The sequence below is a fragment of the Sardina pilchardus genome, chromosome 12 (genome assembly GCF_963854185.1).
Source record: "Sardina pilchardus chromosome 12, fSarPil1.1, whole genome shotgun sequence".
Taxonomy (NCBI): Eukaryota; Metazoa; Chordata; class Actinopteri; order Clupeiformes; family Clupeidae; genus Sardina; species Sardina pilchardus.
The window spans coordinates 11,493,269-11,512,652 of record NC_085005.1 but is presented as its reverse complement, the minus strand read 5'-3'; the positions used below and the strand labels follow the sequence as shown (position 1 = coordinate 11,512,652).

Below are 19,384 nucleotides of genomic sequence, written 5' to 3'. Positions count from 1 at the left end.
TCATAGATACTGTAGGCATTATATCATTTTAAAGGTGAGAAAGCTGAAGCCCATAATACACATATTTCTGTATTTGTGCTAAAATCTGTTTCATTCAAGTTTCAACGACAATGCACTTTACTGGGCACATAAATGTATAAACATGTATAAATGTCTTTGCTCATGCACAACTTATTACACGTGTGAACATCCTTTCACAAGCACAAATCTCAATGCCATTTATTTGACCTCACTGTGGCAGTCGCAAATGCGGCGCATAGGTTACCTGGGATCCATAAAGGCCCTCTTTTACGGTACACAGGTGATGCCACAGAGGAGGCCATTGTTACCTTATTGTTACGGCTGCAATGCGGGAGTGAATGTGCACTTGTGAACATGTATTCATTACACGTGTATAACGGTGACTACAAAGACCCTTCCCTAGCCACTGCAGAGTGACCAAATGATTCAGAAGGAAGAAAGCCCTATAGCTCATAAATCTGACCTCCTTGCAAACATTTCTTACAGATCAGACTTTCACAGTATGTCTTTGTGAAACCCTTGGCATTTCTGCACTTCGATCTACAGTATCTGAAACTCAATAAGACAGGCACAGATATTACAGACGAAACATAACACATACGGCCATTAAAGTCACTCAGATGAAATGAGCGCGGAATGATGTCACGAAATCATGTGGCCGCAATTGGAAAGTACAGCCAGTGTTTCTCCGGCATCTGTGATCGCACCTGTGGTTACATGTCAGCATGAGTCTACTCTGCACTCTTGTGACTTTTCTAACCCTCCAACTACCCCGAGGTATTTTCCCTGTTGACGGTGAGAGGGGGGTTGGTGTGGTAGAGCAGCACTTTCCGGGCGAGTCCCCCTTCTGCTCCACTTCAGTAAGTAGGCCACCAGCCCCATAAGCAACCCGAGCTAAGGGGTTCCAAAAAAAAAACTGAGATTTGAACGTCTCACCGTTGCCCACAATGCACACGCTCCGAAGATTTGACATAAACACACTGAGACCGTGTTGTACAAAAGGACACTCAACAGCTGTTTTCAGGAGCAAGGAGTGTTTACTTGTCTGCACGCTCGGGGGTGGGGAAAAACACAACAAGAACGGCAGCAGTGTGTATTGCTGACGGAAAGTCCACAGAGAAATCTTCTGCCAGGAGAGGGTAAGTGTTATTCATATAGAGAGGTGTTACTCCTCTTCTGACCTGCTCTGTCTTGTCAGCTCAGAGATTTGTCCTTTTATTTTGAGCCAGTGTTAAGGCATGGTGATATGTCTGCTAATATGATTCTAAAACTGTTAGAGTGTTATACTGTATGTCCTCTAACAAACACACCTTTGTTTCACCGATAAATAAAACAACTGAAATAGTATTTCTTTGCACTTCAACTGCAAAAATGTCACACCATAATATATTTTAATGCCTATTTATTCATATTTTTTTCTGAAATCAAAGCAAATGCAAGGAATGAATTGAATGCTTCAATCAAATTATAATTTGATTCAATATTATTACAGAATTTTTTCATAGATCATCAGAAGACATTCAGCCTGTTTCAGCCTTGAAATGCGCTTGTAATATATGAATGATGCAGGCTATATTTGTCTGCACTTTTTAGGGGTCTATTTTTATGCAGCGATGGTGGGAGAGCAAGATTAGCAGGAATGCAGGCTAAGCACTTAAATCTGTCAATGTAACAAGTCAAGACACTTCCAGTGACTTTGTGACAGGTTTCAGCAATAGCATGTGACACCTTTGGCTTTCAAATGTGTTTCCATCAGTGCATCTCCTGAAAGGTTAGCCTGGTTGTAAACCAGACCCTGGAATCTTTCATTGTAAGGGTCTGGCCACGAATAATGTAATGGCCCAATTCGAGGGGAGGCACCAAGCGTGCATTTGAAAATCTCACAGCACGCAATTGGATAACAGTATGACCAATGTTTACTGAGTTTGAACGATGCAGCGTGTCGACATCAGTTTAGCTCGCCTTTGGCCCATCTATATTAGATACACCGATTTGATTGTTACCCCAAATAGTTGGAATAAACGTAACATGCATCATTGCTCGTGGCCAGAGTATCTTGCAGACACAATTTAGACTATGTTCTCGCGAGAACTCTGGATTTCCAGGGTACTGAAACGTCATGGGACATAGACAAATATAAACGAGATCAAATATTACAAATATCTAGTGTAATAAAAACACCATCATACTGAAAATAAACTGAAGAAAAATAATCCCACCCAGACCATGGAATACAAAAACAACACTTATTTACACATAATTAACCACTAGTTTATGGAGTGTCTATACTGTTCCTTTCCCAGGGTACATCATGGCGTCTACCAGTGTCTCCATGCCCAGCTCCTCGGAAGCAACACTGGGCTTTGACGACTACAGCCTGTACAGTAACCTGTCTGATGAAGAGCTCCTTCAGCTGGCTATCGAACGCAGCTTGACAGAGGGGTGCACCTCTGCGTCTGCCCCAGAACCTCCAAGGGCTCCCCAAGCAGTGGCACCCCCAGTCAGGCCACAACCGTTTATCAGAGAGCGCCCCGCCACCTTCCGGATCCCTGAAAATGAGCCCGAGCCTCCGCCTTGCCCATCCAACCCTCCCAGGTACCATGAAGGGCCGTTCAGACCAGGAACGATAACTAAGATGACTTTAACTAAATCGTTCTTGGTGTGAATGGCGATTAATCGATGACTGTGTGCTAGGCTGTTCAGTCTTATCTTCTCTTATCTTCTCGGCCAAATGAAATAGCAATAACACAAAATACCAATGATTAGGAAGAACTAATCAATGTTAACACTGCACTCAGTAATGTAATGTCATGTAATGTACAGCAAGTTGTTCTTGTAAGTGATGTAAGTTCTTGACAAAAATGTCTAGCTATACTGACTTATCATGAAAAAAAGGAAAATCTGGAGGGTTAACTATCTTACTTGCACTAGCAATAAATGGCTAGCCATCCCACTGAAATTAGACACTTCTCACAGGTGAAACCCATAATTTGAATCGTGGAAACACTATCTGTTTAGAAATATCTACAGTACAGAGGACGACAGACGTTCAGTTAAAAGAAAGAAAATCGGGAAACCATCATCTATTTTCCCATGCCTTCCCAGTGCTATGACCCTACTGTATGACTGTTTATTTGTTATGGTTCCATAAAGTTTACATAGCATGGAGATGTGACATGCAAAACATTTCTACGGACATACTGTAGGCTGCAAGTCTCAGAATGATAACCTGTACTGTGGTCTGTGAAATTATGGGTGAGGGAAGTGATTGAACAGTACTTTCCCACATCCACATGCACGAATGAGGTGTGTGTCCTTGATCAAAGCTCCTAACCCCCCCACCAACTGCTCCCTACCCTGGGCACCAAATCAAGGGCATGCCCACAGCACACACGTGTGTGTGTGTGCTTTCAGCGAGTATGTGCTCCTGTTGCACTCACTTCTCATACACTAGGTGTGTGTGCATGTGTGCACACTAAACCCTATAATGCAGAAGACACATTTCCTTCAGGTCAAAAAATAGTTACTTATAATTTACCTTAACATGCTAACTGATTAACCTCTACCTTCATACTATACTGTGACACATGTTCACTTACTTATCTGCTAAACTGCTGGTTGGCTGGAAGCTCCAGCACATATCAGTTACCGTTATTGGACACCGGTCCAGACGGCCTGGCACAACAAGGTATCCCACAAGCCCACGTGCATATAGCACCTGTTCGGGAGCATTCTGTTACAGTCCATGGGAAGACATCCTAGTGGCACATCTTAGAAGTTCGCATGCCATCACGGCAAAAAATAGCAAGCTAAACCTCGTCCCCCTCTGTGACCTCAGAAACAGTTCTGTTGTGGCTAGACAGACACATGGAGTAGCCTCAGTTACATGCTGTCAGGGTCAAAGACAAGTTATGACTTCTTTATTATCAGTTGTCTGTCACATGAAAGTCCATAATTTTCAGATTGTGATACAATTTTGTAAATCTGAAAGATATCAAATGTATTTTTTTTTTAACATGTGTGATAAACAATAGGCCTGATGAAGATCTGTTGATCGAAACGTTGCCTTTTATAGTTAACACATTTTTGGAGGCATTACATCCCCTTCACTCTTTGACACGTTTTTTGTCTAGTACCTGTTTAAACATGTTTTTTTGATGTGCGCACCCATCTCTTCAAATATGATTAACATGTGACCAAAAAGTAACGAAAAAGCACATGGATTTGTTGACAAGCTATAGCGAAACGATTAGCATAAGTTTGGCAGATCAGGGTAACATGATTTAAAAGGAGTTTCCTGTTTTTCAGTCCTCTTACCGGGACGATAAGTCCCAATGTTGCGAGGTTGGGGGTGCGGGGAAATCAGTGGGAATCACCATTTTCACCGAAACAGACCATTTGATCATCCAAATGATATCTAAACGGGTTTATTAAGTTGAAATAGTTGCCAAGTTCTCCTTTGAAAAACCTCTCGGGGGAATGAGGAATGCAAAATGTGTTTTATTGTGTAGGCCAATATGGCCTATTTCCAGTCAGCATGTTTTAAGCCAGTGATAGGTGTCTTGACAGAGTGTGCTGCAAAAAAGGACATAACCTCTTTGAGTTGTTAAAATCAATCTAAAAATGTATGCATTTCTTGTTAGGGATTTGGTAGATGATTCGCTTAGCGTTATCCTATTGCGTGGAGAGGGAAGGTTACGCATCCTGCTACTTGAAAACAAGAAAATGATTCGTTTAGCGTTATCCTATTGCGCGGAGGGAATTTGAAAGACAACTGTTTATCCCACCCCTCCGATTGAGCCCTGTCTACGGTGAGTGTCCAGACCCTACATCTTGATGTGGGTCTGGCTCGTCAGGCTAGGTGCATATATCATAATGACTGCAAACACAAATGAACCTAGTTTTATATAGATTTATGGATCTGTGGTGCATTTTCACAGGCCTACTCTCACAGGAATGGTTCTCTGTTGAATCTACCAAATGCGTTGTGATATAGCGGTATAGGCTAGGCTACAACTAACGGTGGGCTTGTGTGTGGCTTGTAACTTGTGACGGACATTCATTCACGATATGTTGTAAAAGGCTGAAATTGGCGAAAGATCTGTACGGCTGTATGAGTAACAGGCAATCAAAGGAATTGCAGTTTTATTTCGTGACCAACAATTCATTAACATTACCTCGATCGGCATCCCATCTAACTTCTGTTAGTTTTGCTTAGTTATGTGTTCTCTCTCTCCCTTTGCACTCCCAAGTGCAAAAAGGGAACATAGATGAGAAAAACTGAAATGAAAGTATCGATCGATCCCATCATGCTGGTATTAATCTGATACTGATACCGATACCAATACCATATTAGTATCGATACTATCGATATTTGGAAAGATACAGTATGCCACGCCAGTCCTGGTCCTTCTCTGGAGTGCTTTGAAAATAGTAAATATACATATTCCTGTATACGTGGTCGGGAGATTAGACTTCATTGTTGATTTTGCATTCTTGGGCCCTCTCTACTAGTCACAGTGACATCATTGCAGTCACTTCATCCACAAAGACAATACCTATCAGCTGGACTTCGTGCAGGTGAGTCTTGATGAACAGATGACTGCACTACTACCAGTACCTTGAGTACAACTAATTTGCCAAGACAGAAGGTGAGGGGGTGTACTCTGTTGCAGTACATTTCTTCTTTCTGTGCAGATGGTCAGATTGTACTAGGTGGGGGAGGGGAACGGCTTTGTACAAGTTAGCCATGTTAGTATACAGTACGTGGTCCAATGTCTTGACTCCTCTTGTGGATGAGGATGTAGCGCCCTGCTAGCTTGATAGCACTGTTAGGTGCTTTGTTGTTCAGACAAGTTTCTGTGAAAACCATGATGTTGTAATCCATAATCAGTCTGTGCATGGTGATCTGCAGCTTCCATCCATCCATTTTGTTTGCCAGGGAAGAACATGTCCAAGGAAAAGGATTGGTAGCAAATTAGCTTTAGCCTAGCATTTTTCAGATTTTTTCGGAGAGGGTCACTTTCCGCCACTGGGTGATTTGACACGGAATGACCCATAGGAATGACCAATAACCCATAGGTGTCATACGGTGACAGAGTGTGCTGCAAAAAAGGGATACAACCAATTTGTGTTGTTAAAATCAACCTAAACAAATGTTTGCATATCTTGTTAAGGATTTGGTAGTTAACAGTGTTTGGACATTAACAGTGTTTCATACGGTTATATCCTCACTGTAAAGGTCGTCGGTTGTTGTTGACATTAGCTATTGAGTCTTACAACTGGACCTGAAATAACTGTTTCATCACTGCGGAAAAAAATAATAAAACACTGAAACAGTATAATCAAAAGTATTAAGAATATGTTACTCACTTTGAGTAATATCAGAATACGTTACAAATAATTTTAGCGCATGTACTGTATATGGCAAGTAGGCTACTGTATATGGCAAGTAACATTTTTTTTAAAAGCAGCTTATATACTTTTATGCAAGAAAGAGCAGTATGTTATAGTTTACAATGTGAATGAGACGTCAACAGGCTACATTTGAACACATTTGAATGACCTCGAAGTAATTTTATGACTTCCACTTAGGGATGTAACAGTTACTAGTGTACCACAAAAAAAAGTGATAACATTTTCAAGAAATACAATTATCAATATAGCTGCAAGCAGCAATGAGGGGACCAAGCAGTAGGCCGGAGTAACCATGGCAACTCAACATTGTTAGCTTAATGCTGCAATCAGACATATGACCATAAGCCGTCAGAGCAAGTTTCATGTCTAACACGTCAAAACTTACAAGCCAACTTGCAATTTTTGCTAATTAGAGCTATCCTAGAGGTCAAAGGTAACCAAATGTATTGGGCATCCTCTCGATGGGGTCACGAGTCCATATACCAAGTTTGGTTTTGATAGATGCAAAGGTTGTTTAAATATGAGCTCACTTCCTGTTTGGTGGCTTCGCACCCCAGAGGTCAAAGGTCACCAAATGTCTTGGCCATAATCCCGATGGGGTCACGAGTCCATATACCAAATTTGGTTTTGATAGATGCAAAGGTTGCTGAGATATGAGCTAACTTCCTGTTTGGCAGCTTCGCACCCCAGAGGTCAAAGGTCACCAAATGTCTTGGGCGTTCCCCCGATGGGGACCCAAATCCATGTACTAAGTTTGGTGATGATACATGCGGGGGTTGCTGAGATATGAGCTCACTTCCTGTTTGGCGTGTTCGCACCCCAGAGGTCAAGGGTCACCAAATTTCTTGTGCGTCCCCCCTATGGGGTCCTGAGTCCATTTACTAAGTTTGGTTTAGATACAATCGAGGGTTGCTGCGATACAAGCTCATTTCCTGTTTGGCGGCTATCATCGCAAATTTCAAGTGGCTGTTACGGGTGAACAGTGACATATCCGAAGACGAAAAGCAATGCGTTGTTTCGGCATGGTATGTTGATAGTCTATGTCAAGTTTGGTGTCGATCGTACAAAATTTGTTAGAGGAGTAGGCTATTAAGTGTTTTTGTTGTAATCCAATATGGCGGGCAAATCAATTATGTTGATGTCACAAGTTGTCATCAGTTCACCTAAGGACCTTCCACAGTATTAACAGACACCACTACTGCAGTTACAGGCCAAAAGGCATGATTCTAATTGCAGCGCCCCCTAGAAGTAAAAGGTCATCAAATTTCTTGAGTATCCTCCTAATGGGGTCACGAGTCCATGTGTTAAGTTTGGTTTTGATACATGCAAGAGTTGCTGAGATATAAGCTCACTTCCTGTTTGGCGGCTTCGCCGCAAATTTCGATTTGGCTGTTACGGGCGAACGGTCATATTTCCGAAGACAAAAAGCATTGCGTTGGTGTGGCATGGTCTTCGGATGTTCCATGTCAAGTTTGGTGTCAATCAGACAAAATTTGTCAGAGGAGTAGGCAATTAAGTGTTTTTGATGAAATCCAAAATGGCAGGAAATCTATCAGGGCGGAAAATGCATTGAACTCGGGCAGGTCAAAGGATTCCAACGATACCTGATTTATGAAAACCAGGAAATCACGGGTCAAAAGTTACGTGTGTGAACTTGACTATGACTTCCATTACGGAATAATAATCATAGCAACTTGGCCCCCAATTTTGATTGTAATGAGTCCACCAAAGTAGGCACACAGGTGCAGCATGCAACAGGGGCTTGTTTCATGTTTGAAATCTGGTGCATATTTCATGATGACAGCAAACACAAATGAACCTTGCTTGATTTGTGGATCTGTGGTGCATTTTCACAGACCTACTCTCACAGGAATGGTTCTCTGTTGAACCTACCAAATGCGTAGGATGTTTTGGCATAACACTTTTGAGCGTTTCAACTTCATCTGATACATACAGCTACTGCATATTGGAAGTTTGTTGTGATATAGTGGTACTAGGCTAGGCTACAACTAACGACGGGCTTGTGTGTGGCTTGTAAAAGGCTGAAATTGTCGGAAGATCTGTACGGCTAGTTATGAGTACAGGCAATCATAGGAGTTGCAGCTTTATTTAGTGACCAACAATTCATTAACGTTACCTCGATCGCCATCCCATCTAACTTCTGTTAGTTTGCTTAGTTACAGTATGTGTTTTCTCTCTCCCTTTGCACTAACAATGCACAACGTACAAAAAGGGCACATAGAAAGAAAAACTGAAATGAAAGTATCGATCGATCCCATCATGCTGGTATCAATTTGATACCTGTACCAATACCATGTTAATATCGATCGATATTTGTAAAGATATGCCACCCTTCCGCTTATGAAAGATATGCCACCCGCTTCCTTGTCAAAAAATATTGATTGGCAATAAAAAACGATATGTGGTCGGGAGGTTAGACTTTGTTGTTGATTTTGCATTCTTGGGCCCTCTCTACTAGTCACAGTGACATCATTGCAATCACTTCATCCACAAAGACAATACCTACCAGCTGGACTTTGTGGAGGTGAGTCTTGATGAGCAGATGACTGCACTACTACCAGTACCTCGAGTGTACAACTAATTTGCCAAGACAGAAGGTGAGGGGGTGTACTCCTCTTTCTGGGAAGAACATGTCCAAGGAAAAGGATTGGTAGCAAATTAGCTTTAGCCTAGATTTCAAACCTCTGTGTCTGCCATGCCTGTGGGGCCTCTGTTTACATTTTGTGCCCGGCCGGTGTGATGGTATTGGTATAACCTGTCCTTCTGGCAATCTCTAGTAGCCTATTACGTTGAGAAAGATGTTAGGATTGCAGGAACTGATGTCCAAAAGTTATTGTCAGCTGTATGGGTTGTATGCTAAACTATGTTTAAAGGATGTTATATCCAAAACACATCCATAACTAATTAAGAAACAAAAGAACAACCCTTTTGAACAATGTGCTAGCTAGGCCTCTGATCGGGGTCATCCCTATGTTCCCCGGGTCCTATGTTCCCCGTTTTTCCCCAAAAGGGTCCTATGTTCCCCAGTCGCAATACATACCGGGCAACATGGAACCCTTTTTGGGAAAAGCGGGAAACATAGGACCTTTTGAAAAATGTAAGAAAAAAAGGGTCCTATGTTCCCCGGTCCCATACAAAGTGGGGAACATAGGGCCTAGGGAACATAGGTACGCTCCCCCGCTGATCATCACACCGTTAGATTAGCGAATGTCGATTGGACACACCTTTACCTTTGTGTCTCTGAACAGGCGTTTCAGATCACTAAAAATGAGCCTTCAGTGTTCACTAATTAAAATGTGCTACTTTGCGCACATTTTGTCTGGCACTGCAGGTGGGAAGAAAGTCCTGAACACATCTCCAAGGGATTTATGTAGGCTTCTTAGCCTACATGAACACAGTATTTTTCAGTGGTGTAGTCTAGTTAGCTGTATACTGTGATGTAGTCTAGTTGCCTTGCCTATTTTAAGGGGGTTATACTGAGATGGTGATGCTTTTAAATCTGTGCTTTTTATATGCAGATTAGCTTGTTTGGTTAAATTAGGAGAAATGAACAGATGCAGATAAAATTATTATATTACAATGAAAAAAGACATAGTTGTCCAATAGCTTAGGCCCACATAGAGAAAAACATTTGCCTTAAAGAGAAACTATGCATGCGTAACGGGTGCTAGCTGGTTAGCTATGCTGTAGAACGTTAGTAAACCTCACTCCCCGACGCTTCAAGAGCGCTGCTGGCATGAGAGCTACAGTAGTAGCCTGGGCTTTTAGCTGGATTGTTAGCGCGCTCGACTCCCGATCCAAGGTGCTGCTGTCTCGCGGGTTCGAGTCCGGGCGTGTGCAGGGCTGGACCGCGGTGGTTCCACACAACGCAGGTTACATTGGTGCCGTGACCCGGATCAGGAGTGAGGTTTAGGGGGGTGAGTGTAACGGGTGCTAGCTGGTTAGCTATGCTGTAGAACGTTAGTAAACCTCACTCCCCGATCGCTTCAAGAGCGCTGCTGGCATCCCGATTCTGCTGTCTCGCGGGTTCGAGTCCGGGCGTGTGCAGGGCTAGACCGCGGTGGTTCCACACAACGCAGGTTACATAGGATTGGCGATTTCATCTCCGGTTCATCACAGCTTTAGCGTGTATATTTATACATATATAGGCTATATATATATTTATAAATTGCAAGCGTGGTTCTTCTTGTTCCTTACGCGTCTCAGACTCCCAGATGTAAACAAGGAGCGATTGTTTCCTGCAGAAACTGCAAGGTTGCGGATAGCGGATAGGGACACTGGGGGCGGGAGGAAATATTACTTTTTTCGATGAAACTGGTCAGTCAAGCAAAACAACGATGTCTAAGCGATTTTATGACTATGAAAAAACTTGCATAGGGTCTCTTTACAGTAACCACCTCATTTTGATTGTAGGCTCCTTCTTATTTAATAACTAGGGCTATTGTATTCGTTTTTTCTCTGTCAATAGATCTTCATGATACAGACAGCCCTCTGTTATGTGAAAGTATGAATAAATAATAAAGTATTGAGTTGAGTTTGTTGAGTATTCATTTTTACAAAACGTCTGTGCCCTTCTCTGAATATCAGGGATATCAAACAGGAGATCGAGGGAAGCTGGATTAGCCACTACACCACAGGATATGGCAAGAGAATGGTGGCCTACCGCCGTTTTGATGGGACTCTCATTAGAACAGAGCCTGAGCCAGATGTGTAAGTACATTTCTGAGGAAAGCGCACAACATTAATCTTTTTAGGTTCATCTGAGTTCTCCCAGGCTAAATGTCACCCAGATCCATTTATAGTTCAACTTTAAAATAAAGAAATGTAGTGGTTTGCTATTTTAATACTGAATAATACAATGTAATTCTGAATATTATGTGCCCCCAGCCCGTCTCAAAAAAACATATTTAAAAACAAGTATTTCAGAAAACACTATAGCAGAGATCATTGCAACTCTCTTGTTGTCTTGAGTTTAACACTGCTGTGTCCCCCTCAGATTAGTAGACCCCTTGGTCAAGGCCATATGGGACGGAGACGCATCATTAGTGAGGACATTGGTTAGAAGTCCTGATGTAAATCTACTACAAGCAAGTGTACACGGATGGATACCCATGCATGAGGCTGCATATTATGGACAGACGGAGTGTCTCAGAGCTATCCTGGGAGGTAAGTTTGAAAACTGTTGTTACATTACCAGAATGTTGGAACTTGAAGTCGAATAATATACAGTAATATTCAAGACATATATATCACTTAATTTGTTAACTATCATCATTGTCATCACCACCACCATCATCATCATCATCATCATCATCATCCCACACCATCACAAGTCAACAATCACAAGTGTCATCAGTGCTCCCCCTTGTCACATGCTGTACATGACTGACCATAACCATCGTTTCCTCACCAAGCTCAACCTGGAATGTTGAACCTGCGCACTCTGAAAGACGAGACTGCCCTTATGCTGGCAGTAGACAGAAATTACCCCAGGTGCATGGAGTGCCTCTTGGAGCGAGGCGCCGACCCTGACATCCCAAACAAGGAGAGAGAGACCCCTCTTTTTAAAGGTACCCATGGAATATACAGGTCACTGTATACTATGACTAGTGCTAGTGTGTTTTTGGACAACTTTTTACTTAAACATTCCCTCTACATTATGGTTATGGTTATGGTTATTTAGCAGACGCCTTTGTCCAAAGCGACATACAAATAAATAATAACAATACAAATAAAATTAACAGTGAACAATGACAATAGGGAGAATAGCAATATTATCAATAAAACAATAATTTTAAGCACTAACCTAATGAGAAATAAAACAATGAAATGAGAATAGCAATCAAATAAGTCACTCAATTTATTATATAATAACAATAACTATAGCATGGTATGGCTAAATTTAAGGACAATAGCAAAATAAATGTCAAATTCTATCAATGGACAAATTATAACAAAACAATACTATTATACAAACCATAACACATAACAAACGCTCAAAAGACTAAGTGCATATTAAACAAATATGCCTTAAGACCCCTCTTAAAAGATCCAAAACTGTTGCTGGAACGGAGAGCACTGGGCAACTCATTCCACCAACACGGAACCACTGAAGAATAGGATCTACAATTTGACCTAGCATGTATGGTTGGTCGACATAACAGACACTCCTCAGAAGATCGCAATGGGCGGTTGGGAATGTACATCGTGATTAAAGAACTGAAGTAGCTGGGAGCAGATCCAGTCAGTGTCCTATAGGCCAGAGTGAAAGATTTAAATTTAATTCTGGCTACTATAGGGAGCCAGTGGAGAGTAACAAGAAGAGGGGTTACATGTGTCCTCTTTGGCTGATTGAAGACCAGTCGTGCTGCAGCATTCTGAATCAACTGTAGTGGTCTTAATACACAAGCAGGTAGGCCAGCTAACAGAGAATTACAGTAGTCCAGCTTGGAGATAACCATTGCCTATACAAGAAGCTGACTGGAATCTTGTGTCATATCGATGATATGCTCATACTTTGTTGCAAAAGAGAAATAAACGTATTTAGTTTGTTTACTTTTGTGCTTCTCAACTGCAAGGGGACCCCGCGAGAAAATCTTGTTTAGTGCTATTTTATGTTTAAGATCACTGCCCTGGCCTTGATTACTGTGACATGCTTGCCCCTCTCCAGCTTGTGAAAAAGAAAATGAAGAGATGGTGGCCATCCTTCTTAACAATAACGCTTCAGTGAACAAGCTGTGCATCCAGAGCTGGACCGCCCTGCATGAAACTGTGACCCACAACAATCTGGAGATCGCTGAAATGCTATTGAAAGCTGGGGCAAAAGTCAACATAGTCAACCAGTATGGCATCACACCACTCTTTGTCGCCGCTCAGGCCGGACATGTGGATATTCTGCGCTTACTCTTGAAACATGGTAACCACCCACCTCTAGTTTGTCAACTGGGGCACGTTTCCCAAAACCATAGTTGCTAACCTGTTAGCAACTTAGTCGGTTGGCAATGGGAAATTGCATTGCAACCAACAAAGTTACTTAGTTAGCAACTATGGCTTTGGGAAACATGCCCCTGTTGAGCTCACTGATACTAAGCTCAGTCTTCTTTTTTTTTTAAGTTGCATTAATTTGGAGGCGTCCTTAGTTAGACAACCTGTCTTAATTGATAGTTGTGCTCTGCAGGTGCGGATATAAACAGCCAGGCAGGAGATGGCGCCACTGCTCTCTATGAGGCCTGTAAGAATGGACACGAAAAGATTGTGGAGTTCCTCCTCTCCCAAAAGGCAGACGCCAACAAGCCTGGCAAGACTGGACTTCTTCCCATTCATATTGCAGCCGAGAGGGGGTATGATGGGTAGGCATCTTCGCTTTTCATTCACAATACCAATTTCAAGTTTTTGCCTGAAATTGCATCGCGCCTACTTCAGAGGCCACTGTACAAATCTAAAATCAAATGCTTTCCCCTTGGAAAACTGAGACAATGTATTTTCTTAGGAATCTGAATAACTGTGAGGTATTGACACGGATTTACAGAGGCTATTGGGTTTTTTTCTGCTGGATTATAAGTAAACAGTCAAATATTTCAGCCCACTTCAGTCACTTCATGATTCCAACAGAACACAACTGAGCCCTAGCACCAGGTCTGGTGAAGCTGTGTGTCAACGTAGAGCAACATATCATGAGAATATGAGTATTTTAGATCGCAATTTTCAGGTATGGCCATGCATTTCGCAAAATGCCCTATAGGGACTCCAAATAGGACTTTTGGTTGCCCAAAATGTATTCTGACAAAGATTTACTGCATATGAACCCCTTTCAGTAGAAGCATAATATTGGTCTTAAATAACTGTTCTGCTCATAGAATGCCTGGGAACTAAAGCTGTTAGCTGTCAACCATCTATCTATGTATTTAATGCGAAACTATCCCAAACTTTGAACTTTGATTTGTATTTTCAATTTGACCATTTATTCCCGTTCCCATTCCCATGATGACCTTAAATGCCAGTGATGATGGATATACTGACAGTAACGCCCCACTGTAGTACCCCCACTGGCCTTATTGTGTCAACAGCCGTTGGGTCAGAGCCAGAGCAGTTACTGCTGCTGGCTGTCACAGGTTGTGGCTTGTGTTCTCACTGCTACTTCACTCGCTCGCTGCAGACACTCAACATGCTCTCATGTGTGTTTGACTTTTGACCGCAGATACCCAAAATGTTAACACCAAATTTAACTTGGCTCCAAGTTTGCTGGCATCTGCCCAAGTCATAGCAAAGAGCCACGAGATTGTGTTTTTGTGTCTGTGTGTGTGTGTGTGTGTGTGTGTGTGTGTGTGTGTGTGTGTGTGTGTGTGTGTGTGTGTGCGTGTGTGTGTGTGTGGAGGGGGGGGGGGTTGTCCCACAGAGGTGATGAGAGCCAGTCTCATAGCACTGCTTAGCAACAGGTATGCATCACTATTTTGCATCATCATTTGCAGGGTAAACCTGCTCTACCAGGACTCCAGCGAATGTACCGACTCGGTTAAGTAAGTCAATGGGTGGTTTTGGTGGCGCTAAGAAACACCTGCTGCTGTGCAAGAAGAGCGTTCCATTAACCTGACTTTCCACAAGCTAGCCGCTAATAGTTTTAAAACCAAGACTGCTATCACTACTTTCTAAGGAGTGCATGTTTTTCATTCATCTTTGGTCATTTGGAGTCTCTGTGTTTTAATATGATAATACTCTTATATTGTATATATTAATGATTGATTTTGACCATAACAGGGATGTGCCTAATATTTCTTGTACTGTATTTGCTCTAGCTTTTCTTGTTGAAAGATGATGTGTCTCTGTAATATTGAACCATAATTATTCTCTGGACCATGTTTATTTTAGTGTTAAATTAATCCTCCTCTGCTGCCAACCCAGTGAGAGGCATGTCCCCTTTGCTAAACATCTGTCTCTAATCTCTTCCCCATCCAGTTGTGTGGTGTAATGTTCAGTATTTATGATTCATGTACATGAAGTGTTAAACAAATGATAAATGTGATTTAGAAGATTACTGCTGCTCACTTCCTCTCTAACCTACAGTAGTGACTTTAAATGCCATTCAATGAAGCTTATCTTAGCTGGCGGACATAGTTGGAGAGCTCTGTGTCAATGTGGAACCTACATAGCCCTGTACAGATATCTGTGTGCACACAACATGCTAAAGTTAAAAGGTCGACCTGTAGAGCAGCTGATTCTGTGAAGGACTCTTGCTAATCCGGCCATCCGGACTGGTACCACGCCATTCCAGGGCTGCAGTAGATGCTCCGTTACATAGTTGGTTGCTCTACTTCCTGCTCTTGCTCTTGCTCTTGCTCATGCGCTCTCTAACTCTGCGACCCGATGGCGTCTCTTCCAGTATTATTGAGATGCTGATCCCTGCCACCAGTCGGCAAAGAGTCCGGCGCAGTGGCATCAGCCCGCTCCACCTGGCTGTGGAGCGGGACCGGGACGAGGTGCTGGAGATCCTGATCAACGCCGGCTTCGACGTGAACGCGCAGCTGTCCGAGGACCGCTCCAGGCTGTACGAGGACCGGCGCAGCACTGCCCTCTACTTCGCCGTCTTCAACAACAACGTGGAGGCCGCGACCATGCTGCTAGAGGCCGGCGCTGACCCCAACCTGGACGTCTTCAGTCCCGTGCTGGTCGCCATCCGTATGGGCGCCATCGAGATCTTCACCAAGCTGGTGGACTACGGAGCCAACGTCAACGCCTACATCCCCTTCTGCCCCACCAACTTCCCAGGCACGGTCTTGTTCGCCATGAAGTACCTGCCTATGCTGAAGTACCTGATGGACCATGGCTGTGATGCAGAGTCGTGTTTTAACTGCTCCTACGGGAACAACGTCCACCCACCCATCAAGGTATCGGGCGACAGTAGACGTGACCTGCGCCGGAGATGGATGGAAGAAGCACAGGGCAACCGTATAGAGGTAAGGCAGAGGACAGAGCAGAGGATTAAGGTGAACCGAAGCTCACTTTAAAATTGATCTGGCGCATAAGGGTGAACTTTAATATGATGGGCCCAGAAATACCAGGAGTTGGAAACACATGGTCTCCAAGACTTGCTAATTTACTGATTAAAAGCCCGGGCTAAGACCTTTTTTTTCTCTTTCTGAAATGACAGTTCTGTGACATAATCTCTACACCTGACATTTGCCGATGGGCAGGACCCATTATAGATGTGCTTCTTGACTATGTTGGCAACGTGAAGCTATGCGCTAGACTCACTGAACATCTCGATAGCTATAGTGGCTGGGCAAACATCAAGGAGAAATCAGGTAAGCTATACAGTACACACACGCACACACCATTTCATTGTGATTGTCAGTAGAAATGTTGGTTGGAAGTACACCTACTGTACATAGATACACATTTTCACTCTTTGTGGGTGTGTGTGAGTGTGGGTGTGTGTGTGTGTGTGTGTTTACCTGAGAGACATTGACCATTTTTGTGCCCATGCAGAACCTCCCAGAACACTGATGCACCTGTGCAGAGTGAGAGTGCGGCATCAGATTGGCCGTAAGAGATTACAAACAATCAACAAGCTTCCCATCCCTCCAAGACTGATCGAGTTCCTCAAGTATGAACAACGTAATGAGGAAATGTACTGAGGATCTGTGAGCAACCAGTGGACAACTGGACTGTTGTCATTCAGTCATAGTGATTGGCTGCTATTTAGCCTATCTTACTTTGTTGGAAAGCTTTATGCAGAGTTGAGTGTAGCTTTGTGGAAGATGTTAAAATGTAAAATGGCACTGTTTTATGTAAAATAATGAAATCACCTCTATAACATATATCAGACCATATCAAATGACATAGTTAAAAAATAGCAAGGAGAAAGAGGGTATCTGGTTTGAATCTGTATTTATATTGCGATGTTGGCTGAGGATGAATATTTTGCAGAAATGTAAAGATTACCAATAGTTGTCTGAATGCTGATAGTCTGTGGTTATTCAAATATTGTGTTAAGTGGGACCTGTTGATTGATTAGTTCCATATATAAAATAATACAGATGTATATATTTTAAATGTATCGTGATTCGTGAAATATTGAACTGCCCATTTTAATCACATACTGATTAAAACGAGTTAATCGTGTGGAACTACCGACCTCAAACCCCATAATTGCATTTTTCAGTGTAACAGTTTTTCGATCCCTCCATCGTAAATTGATGGGTCTGGCCTAGAGACAAGCCTAGAAATAAACGGCATGGCTGCGATACAAGAGCTAAGCACCAGCATCATCAGTTGGGTCCCTTTTGTAAGAATTCACAGTACATTGATTATTTTAGCAAGCACTTTCATCTAAAGCAACTTACATGTGTCAATTATATTAAACGGTCCATTGTCCTCTGAGCATCTCAGGGTTAAGGGCCTTGCTCAAGGAGACAACAGTGGAGACCACGAATTGAACCAACAACTTTTCAAGCTACTGAATGTTAGCCCTACTCCTTAACCATATGCTATTGCCACCCAATAGTTAGTTAGTTATCCACTGTGCAACCACCGCCCCTCAATGTTGAAAACTAAGTACCAGCCCAACTAAAGAAAATATGCACTATTTCCTCTCCCTGCTTCATTTTCCAACTGGCTGTAGATATCCTGATCATATTAGGAGATAACTCATGATATGATAACTCTGTCACTGAAAAGTGAAGACCGCAAAAACCTACAGGGATGCTACGGTGTTAGCCAAAATGTTGATGTTGTGTATATCAAACAATGACTACTTTTAAGTGTGAAATGAAAGAATGAGCTTTCCATCCAATATTTCTTAAATATTGTAGTTAACATTTATGAACCATTGATTAGCCTACAGCTGTATGTTATGTCAAGTAATGCAATGACTGTTAATACATTGTGAGTGTATGTATTCATGTTAATAACAAGTTGTTGTTAAATTGTCAAAATGGAATGTGAAATGAGCAATGAAAATCTCAATTACTTTTTGTTGTGTTCGACAATGGATTTCGATGGTATTTTGATATAAATTGTTCCAGAAAAATGCTGTTTTATTTGTACTGGTGTTTTGTCTATTACATTTACAAGCGTGATATAATAAACAAAACCTAAGATAACTTGAGATGTGCAATTTTTTTCTTATGATGACAATAACTTAATTTGCTCTCGTTGATAGCATCATATATATTTTGGATGTGGAAACAGAGGTTTGGGTTAATCCTTAGTGTAGTGGCTCCCAACTCTGTCCAGATGGGGGCACTAGAGCCCTTAACATGAACAACAACAGCCATGGCTGTTTAATATCATGGATGACAGCAGGAAGACACACTAATCAAAGTTGTTATGACTATGTAATTCCCTCTTAGCTTCTAATTTTGGAAACTGTATCTGTATCTGATGGTATTTGATCGTCTCCTCATTAGTCATGGAAGTAATTAATGAATACAAAATGATATCATGTCCATTTGGTGAATATATTAATGTGCCTCTTTTCATACTAACATTACTTGACCATTGTTTTCAGAGTGAAACTTGGGGAAGGTGTAGAAGCATGAACAAGTGTGGGGGGAAGAGCACACAAGAAGAGATGCTGGTTGTATCAGTTTAAAAAGAGTAACTAACTACACACTCGGATCTCTAAGGCACATAGCATTTATCCTGGGTATAGGTGTAGAAGCCACAGTATTAATCAAGTCTATAGGTGTTAGTGCAGAAGCCTTTATCAAGGTTATAGGTATAGAAGCCATATCATTATCAAGGCTATACTCTTGGTGTAGAGGTCACATCCATGATCAAGGTTTTAGGTGTAGACATAATTAAGCTAGTCAGTGCTGTAAGGTTTAGAAGACGCACCTTTACCCATGTGCCTGTCCATGTACTTCATCACATGGGTGTGTGATGCAGTCCATACTGAAGTGTGTTTACTTGTTAACAGATGAAGCTG

The 19,384-nt window shown here is 42.2% G+C and overlaps 1 protein-coding gene across 4 annotated transcripts; it reads left to right on the top strand.

The window, feature by feature from the left end:
• Nucleotides 1-911: 911 nt before the first annotated feature.
• LOC134098406 (ankyrin repeat and SOCS box protein 2-like) lies at nt 912-18,552 on the top strand. 4 transcript variants are annotated; one of them, XM_062551440.1, is made up of 11 exons: nt 912-1,160; nt 2,325-2,616; nt 11,047-11,169; nt 11,456-11,625; nt 11,874-12,029; nt 13,130-13,375; nt 13,637-13,808; nt 14,928-14,975; nt 15,836-16,409; nt 16,604-16,757; nt 16,942-18,552. In XM_062551440.1, exons 2-11 carry the CDS (start codon nt 2,333-2,335, stop codon nt 17,088-17,090), a joined length of 2,076 nt encoding a protein of 691 aa, XP_062407424.1. In that variant the 5' UTR covers nt 912-1,160; nt 2,325-2,332; the 3' UTR covers nt 17,091-18,552. The 4 variants fall into 4 exon arrangements, with proteins under 4 accessions (XP_062407424.1, XP_062407425.1, XP_062407426.1 ...); XM_062551441.1 differs by lacking the exon at nt 14,928-14,975 and having other exon boundaries at nt 913-1,160; XM_062551442.1 differs by lacking the exons at nt 912-1,160; nt 2,325-2,616 and adding an exon at nt 8,829-8,983.
• The last annotated feature ends 832 nt before the right edge of the window (nt 18,553-19,384 follow it).

Excerpts from the sequence above, each read along its gene's own strand:
- LOC134098406 (XM_062551440.1), top strand. The coding sequence starts at position 2,333 with ATGGCGTCTACCAGTGTCTCCATGCCCAGCTCCTCGGAAGCAACACTG. Across the intron at positions 11,170-11,455 it reads ACAGAGCCTGAGCCAGATGT|ATTAGTAGACCCCTTGGTCA; the intron begins GTAAGTACATTT and ends TGTCCCCCTCAG. Across the intron at positions 14,976-15,835 it reads GAATGTACCGACTCGGTTAA|TATTATTGAGATGCTGATCC; the intron begins GTAAGTCAATGG and ends CGTCTCTTCCAG.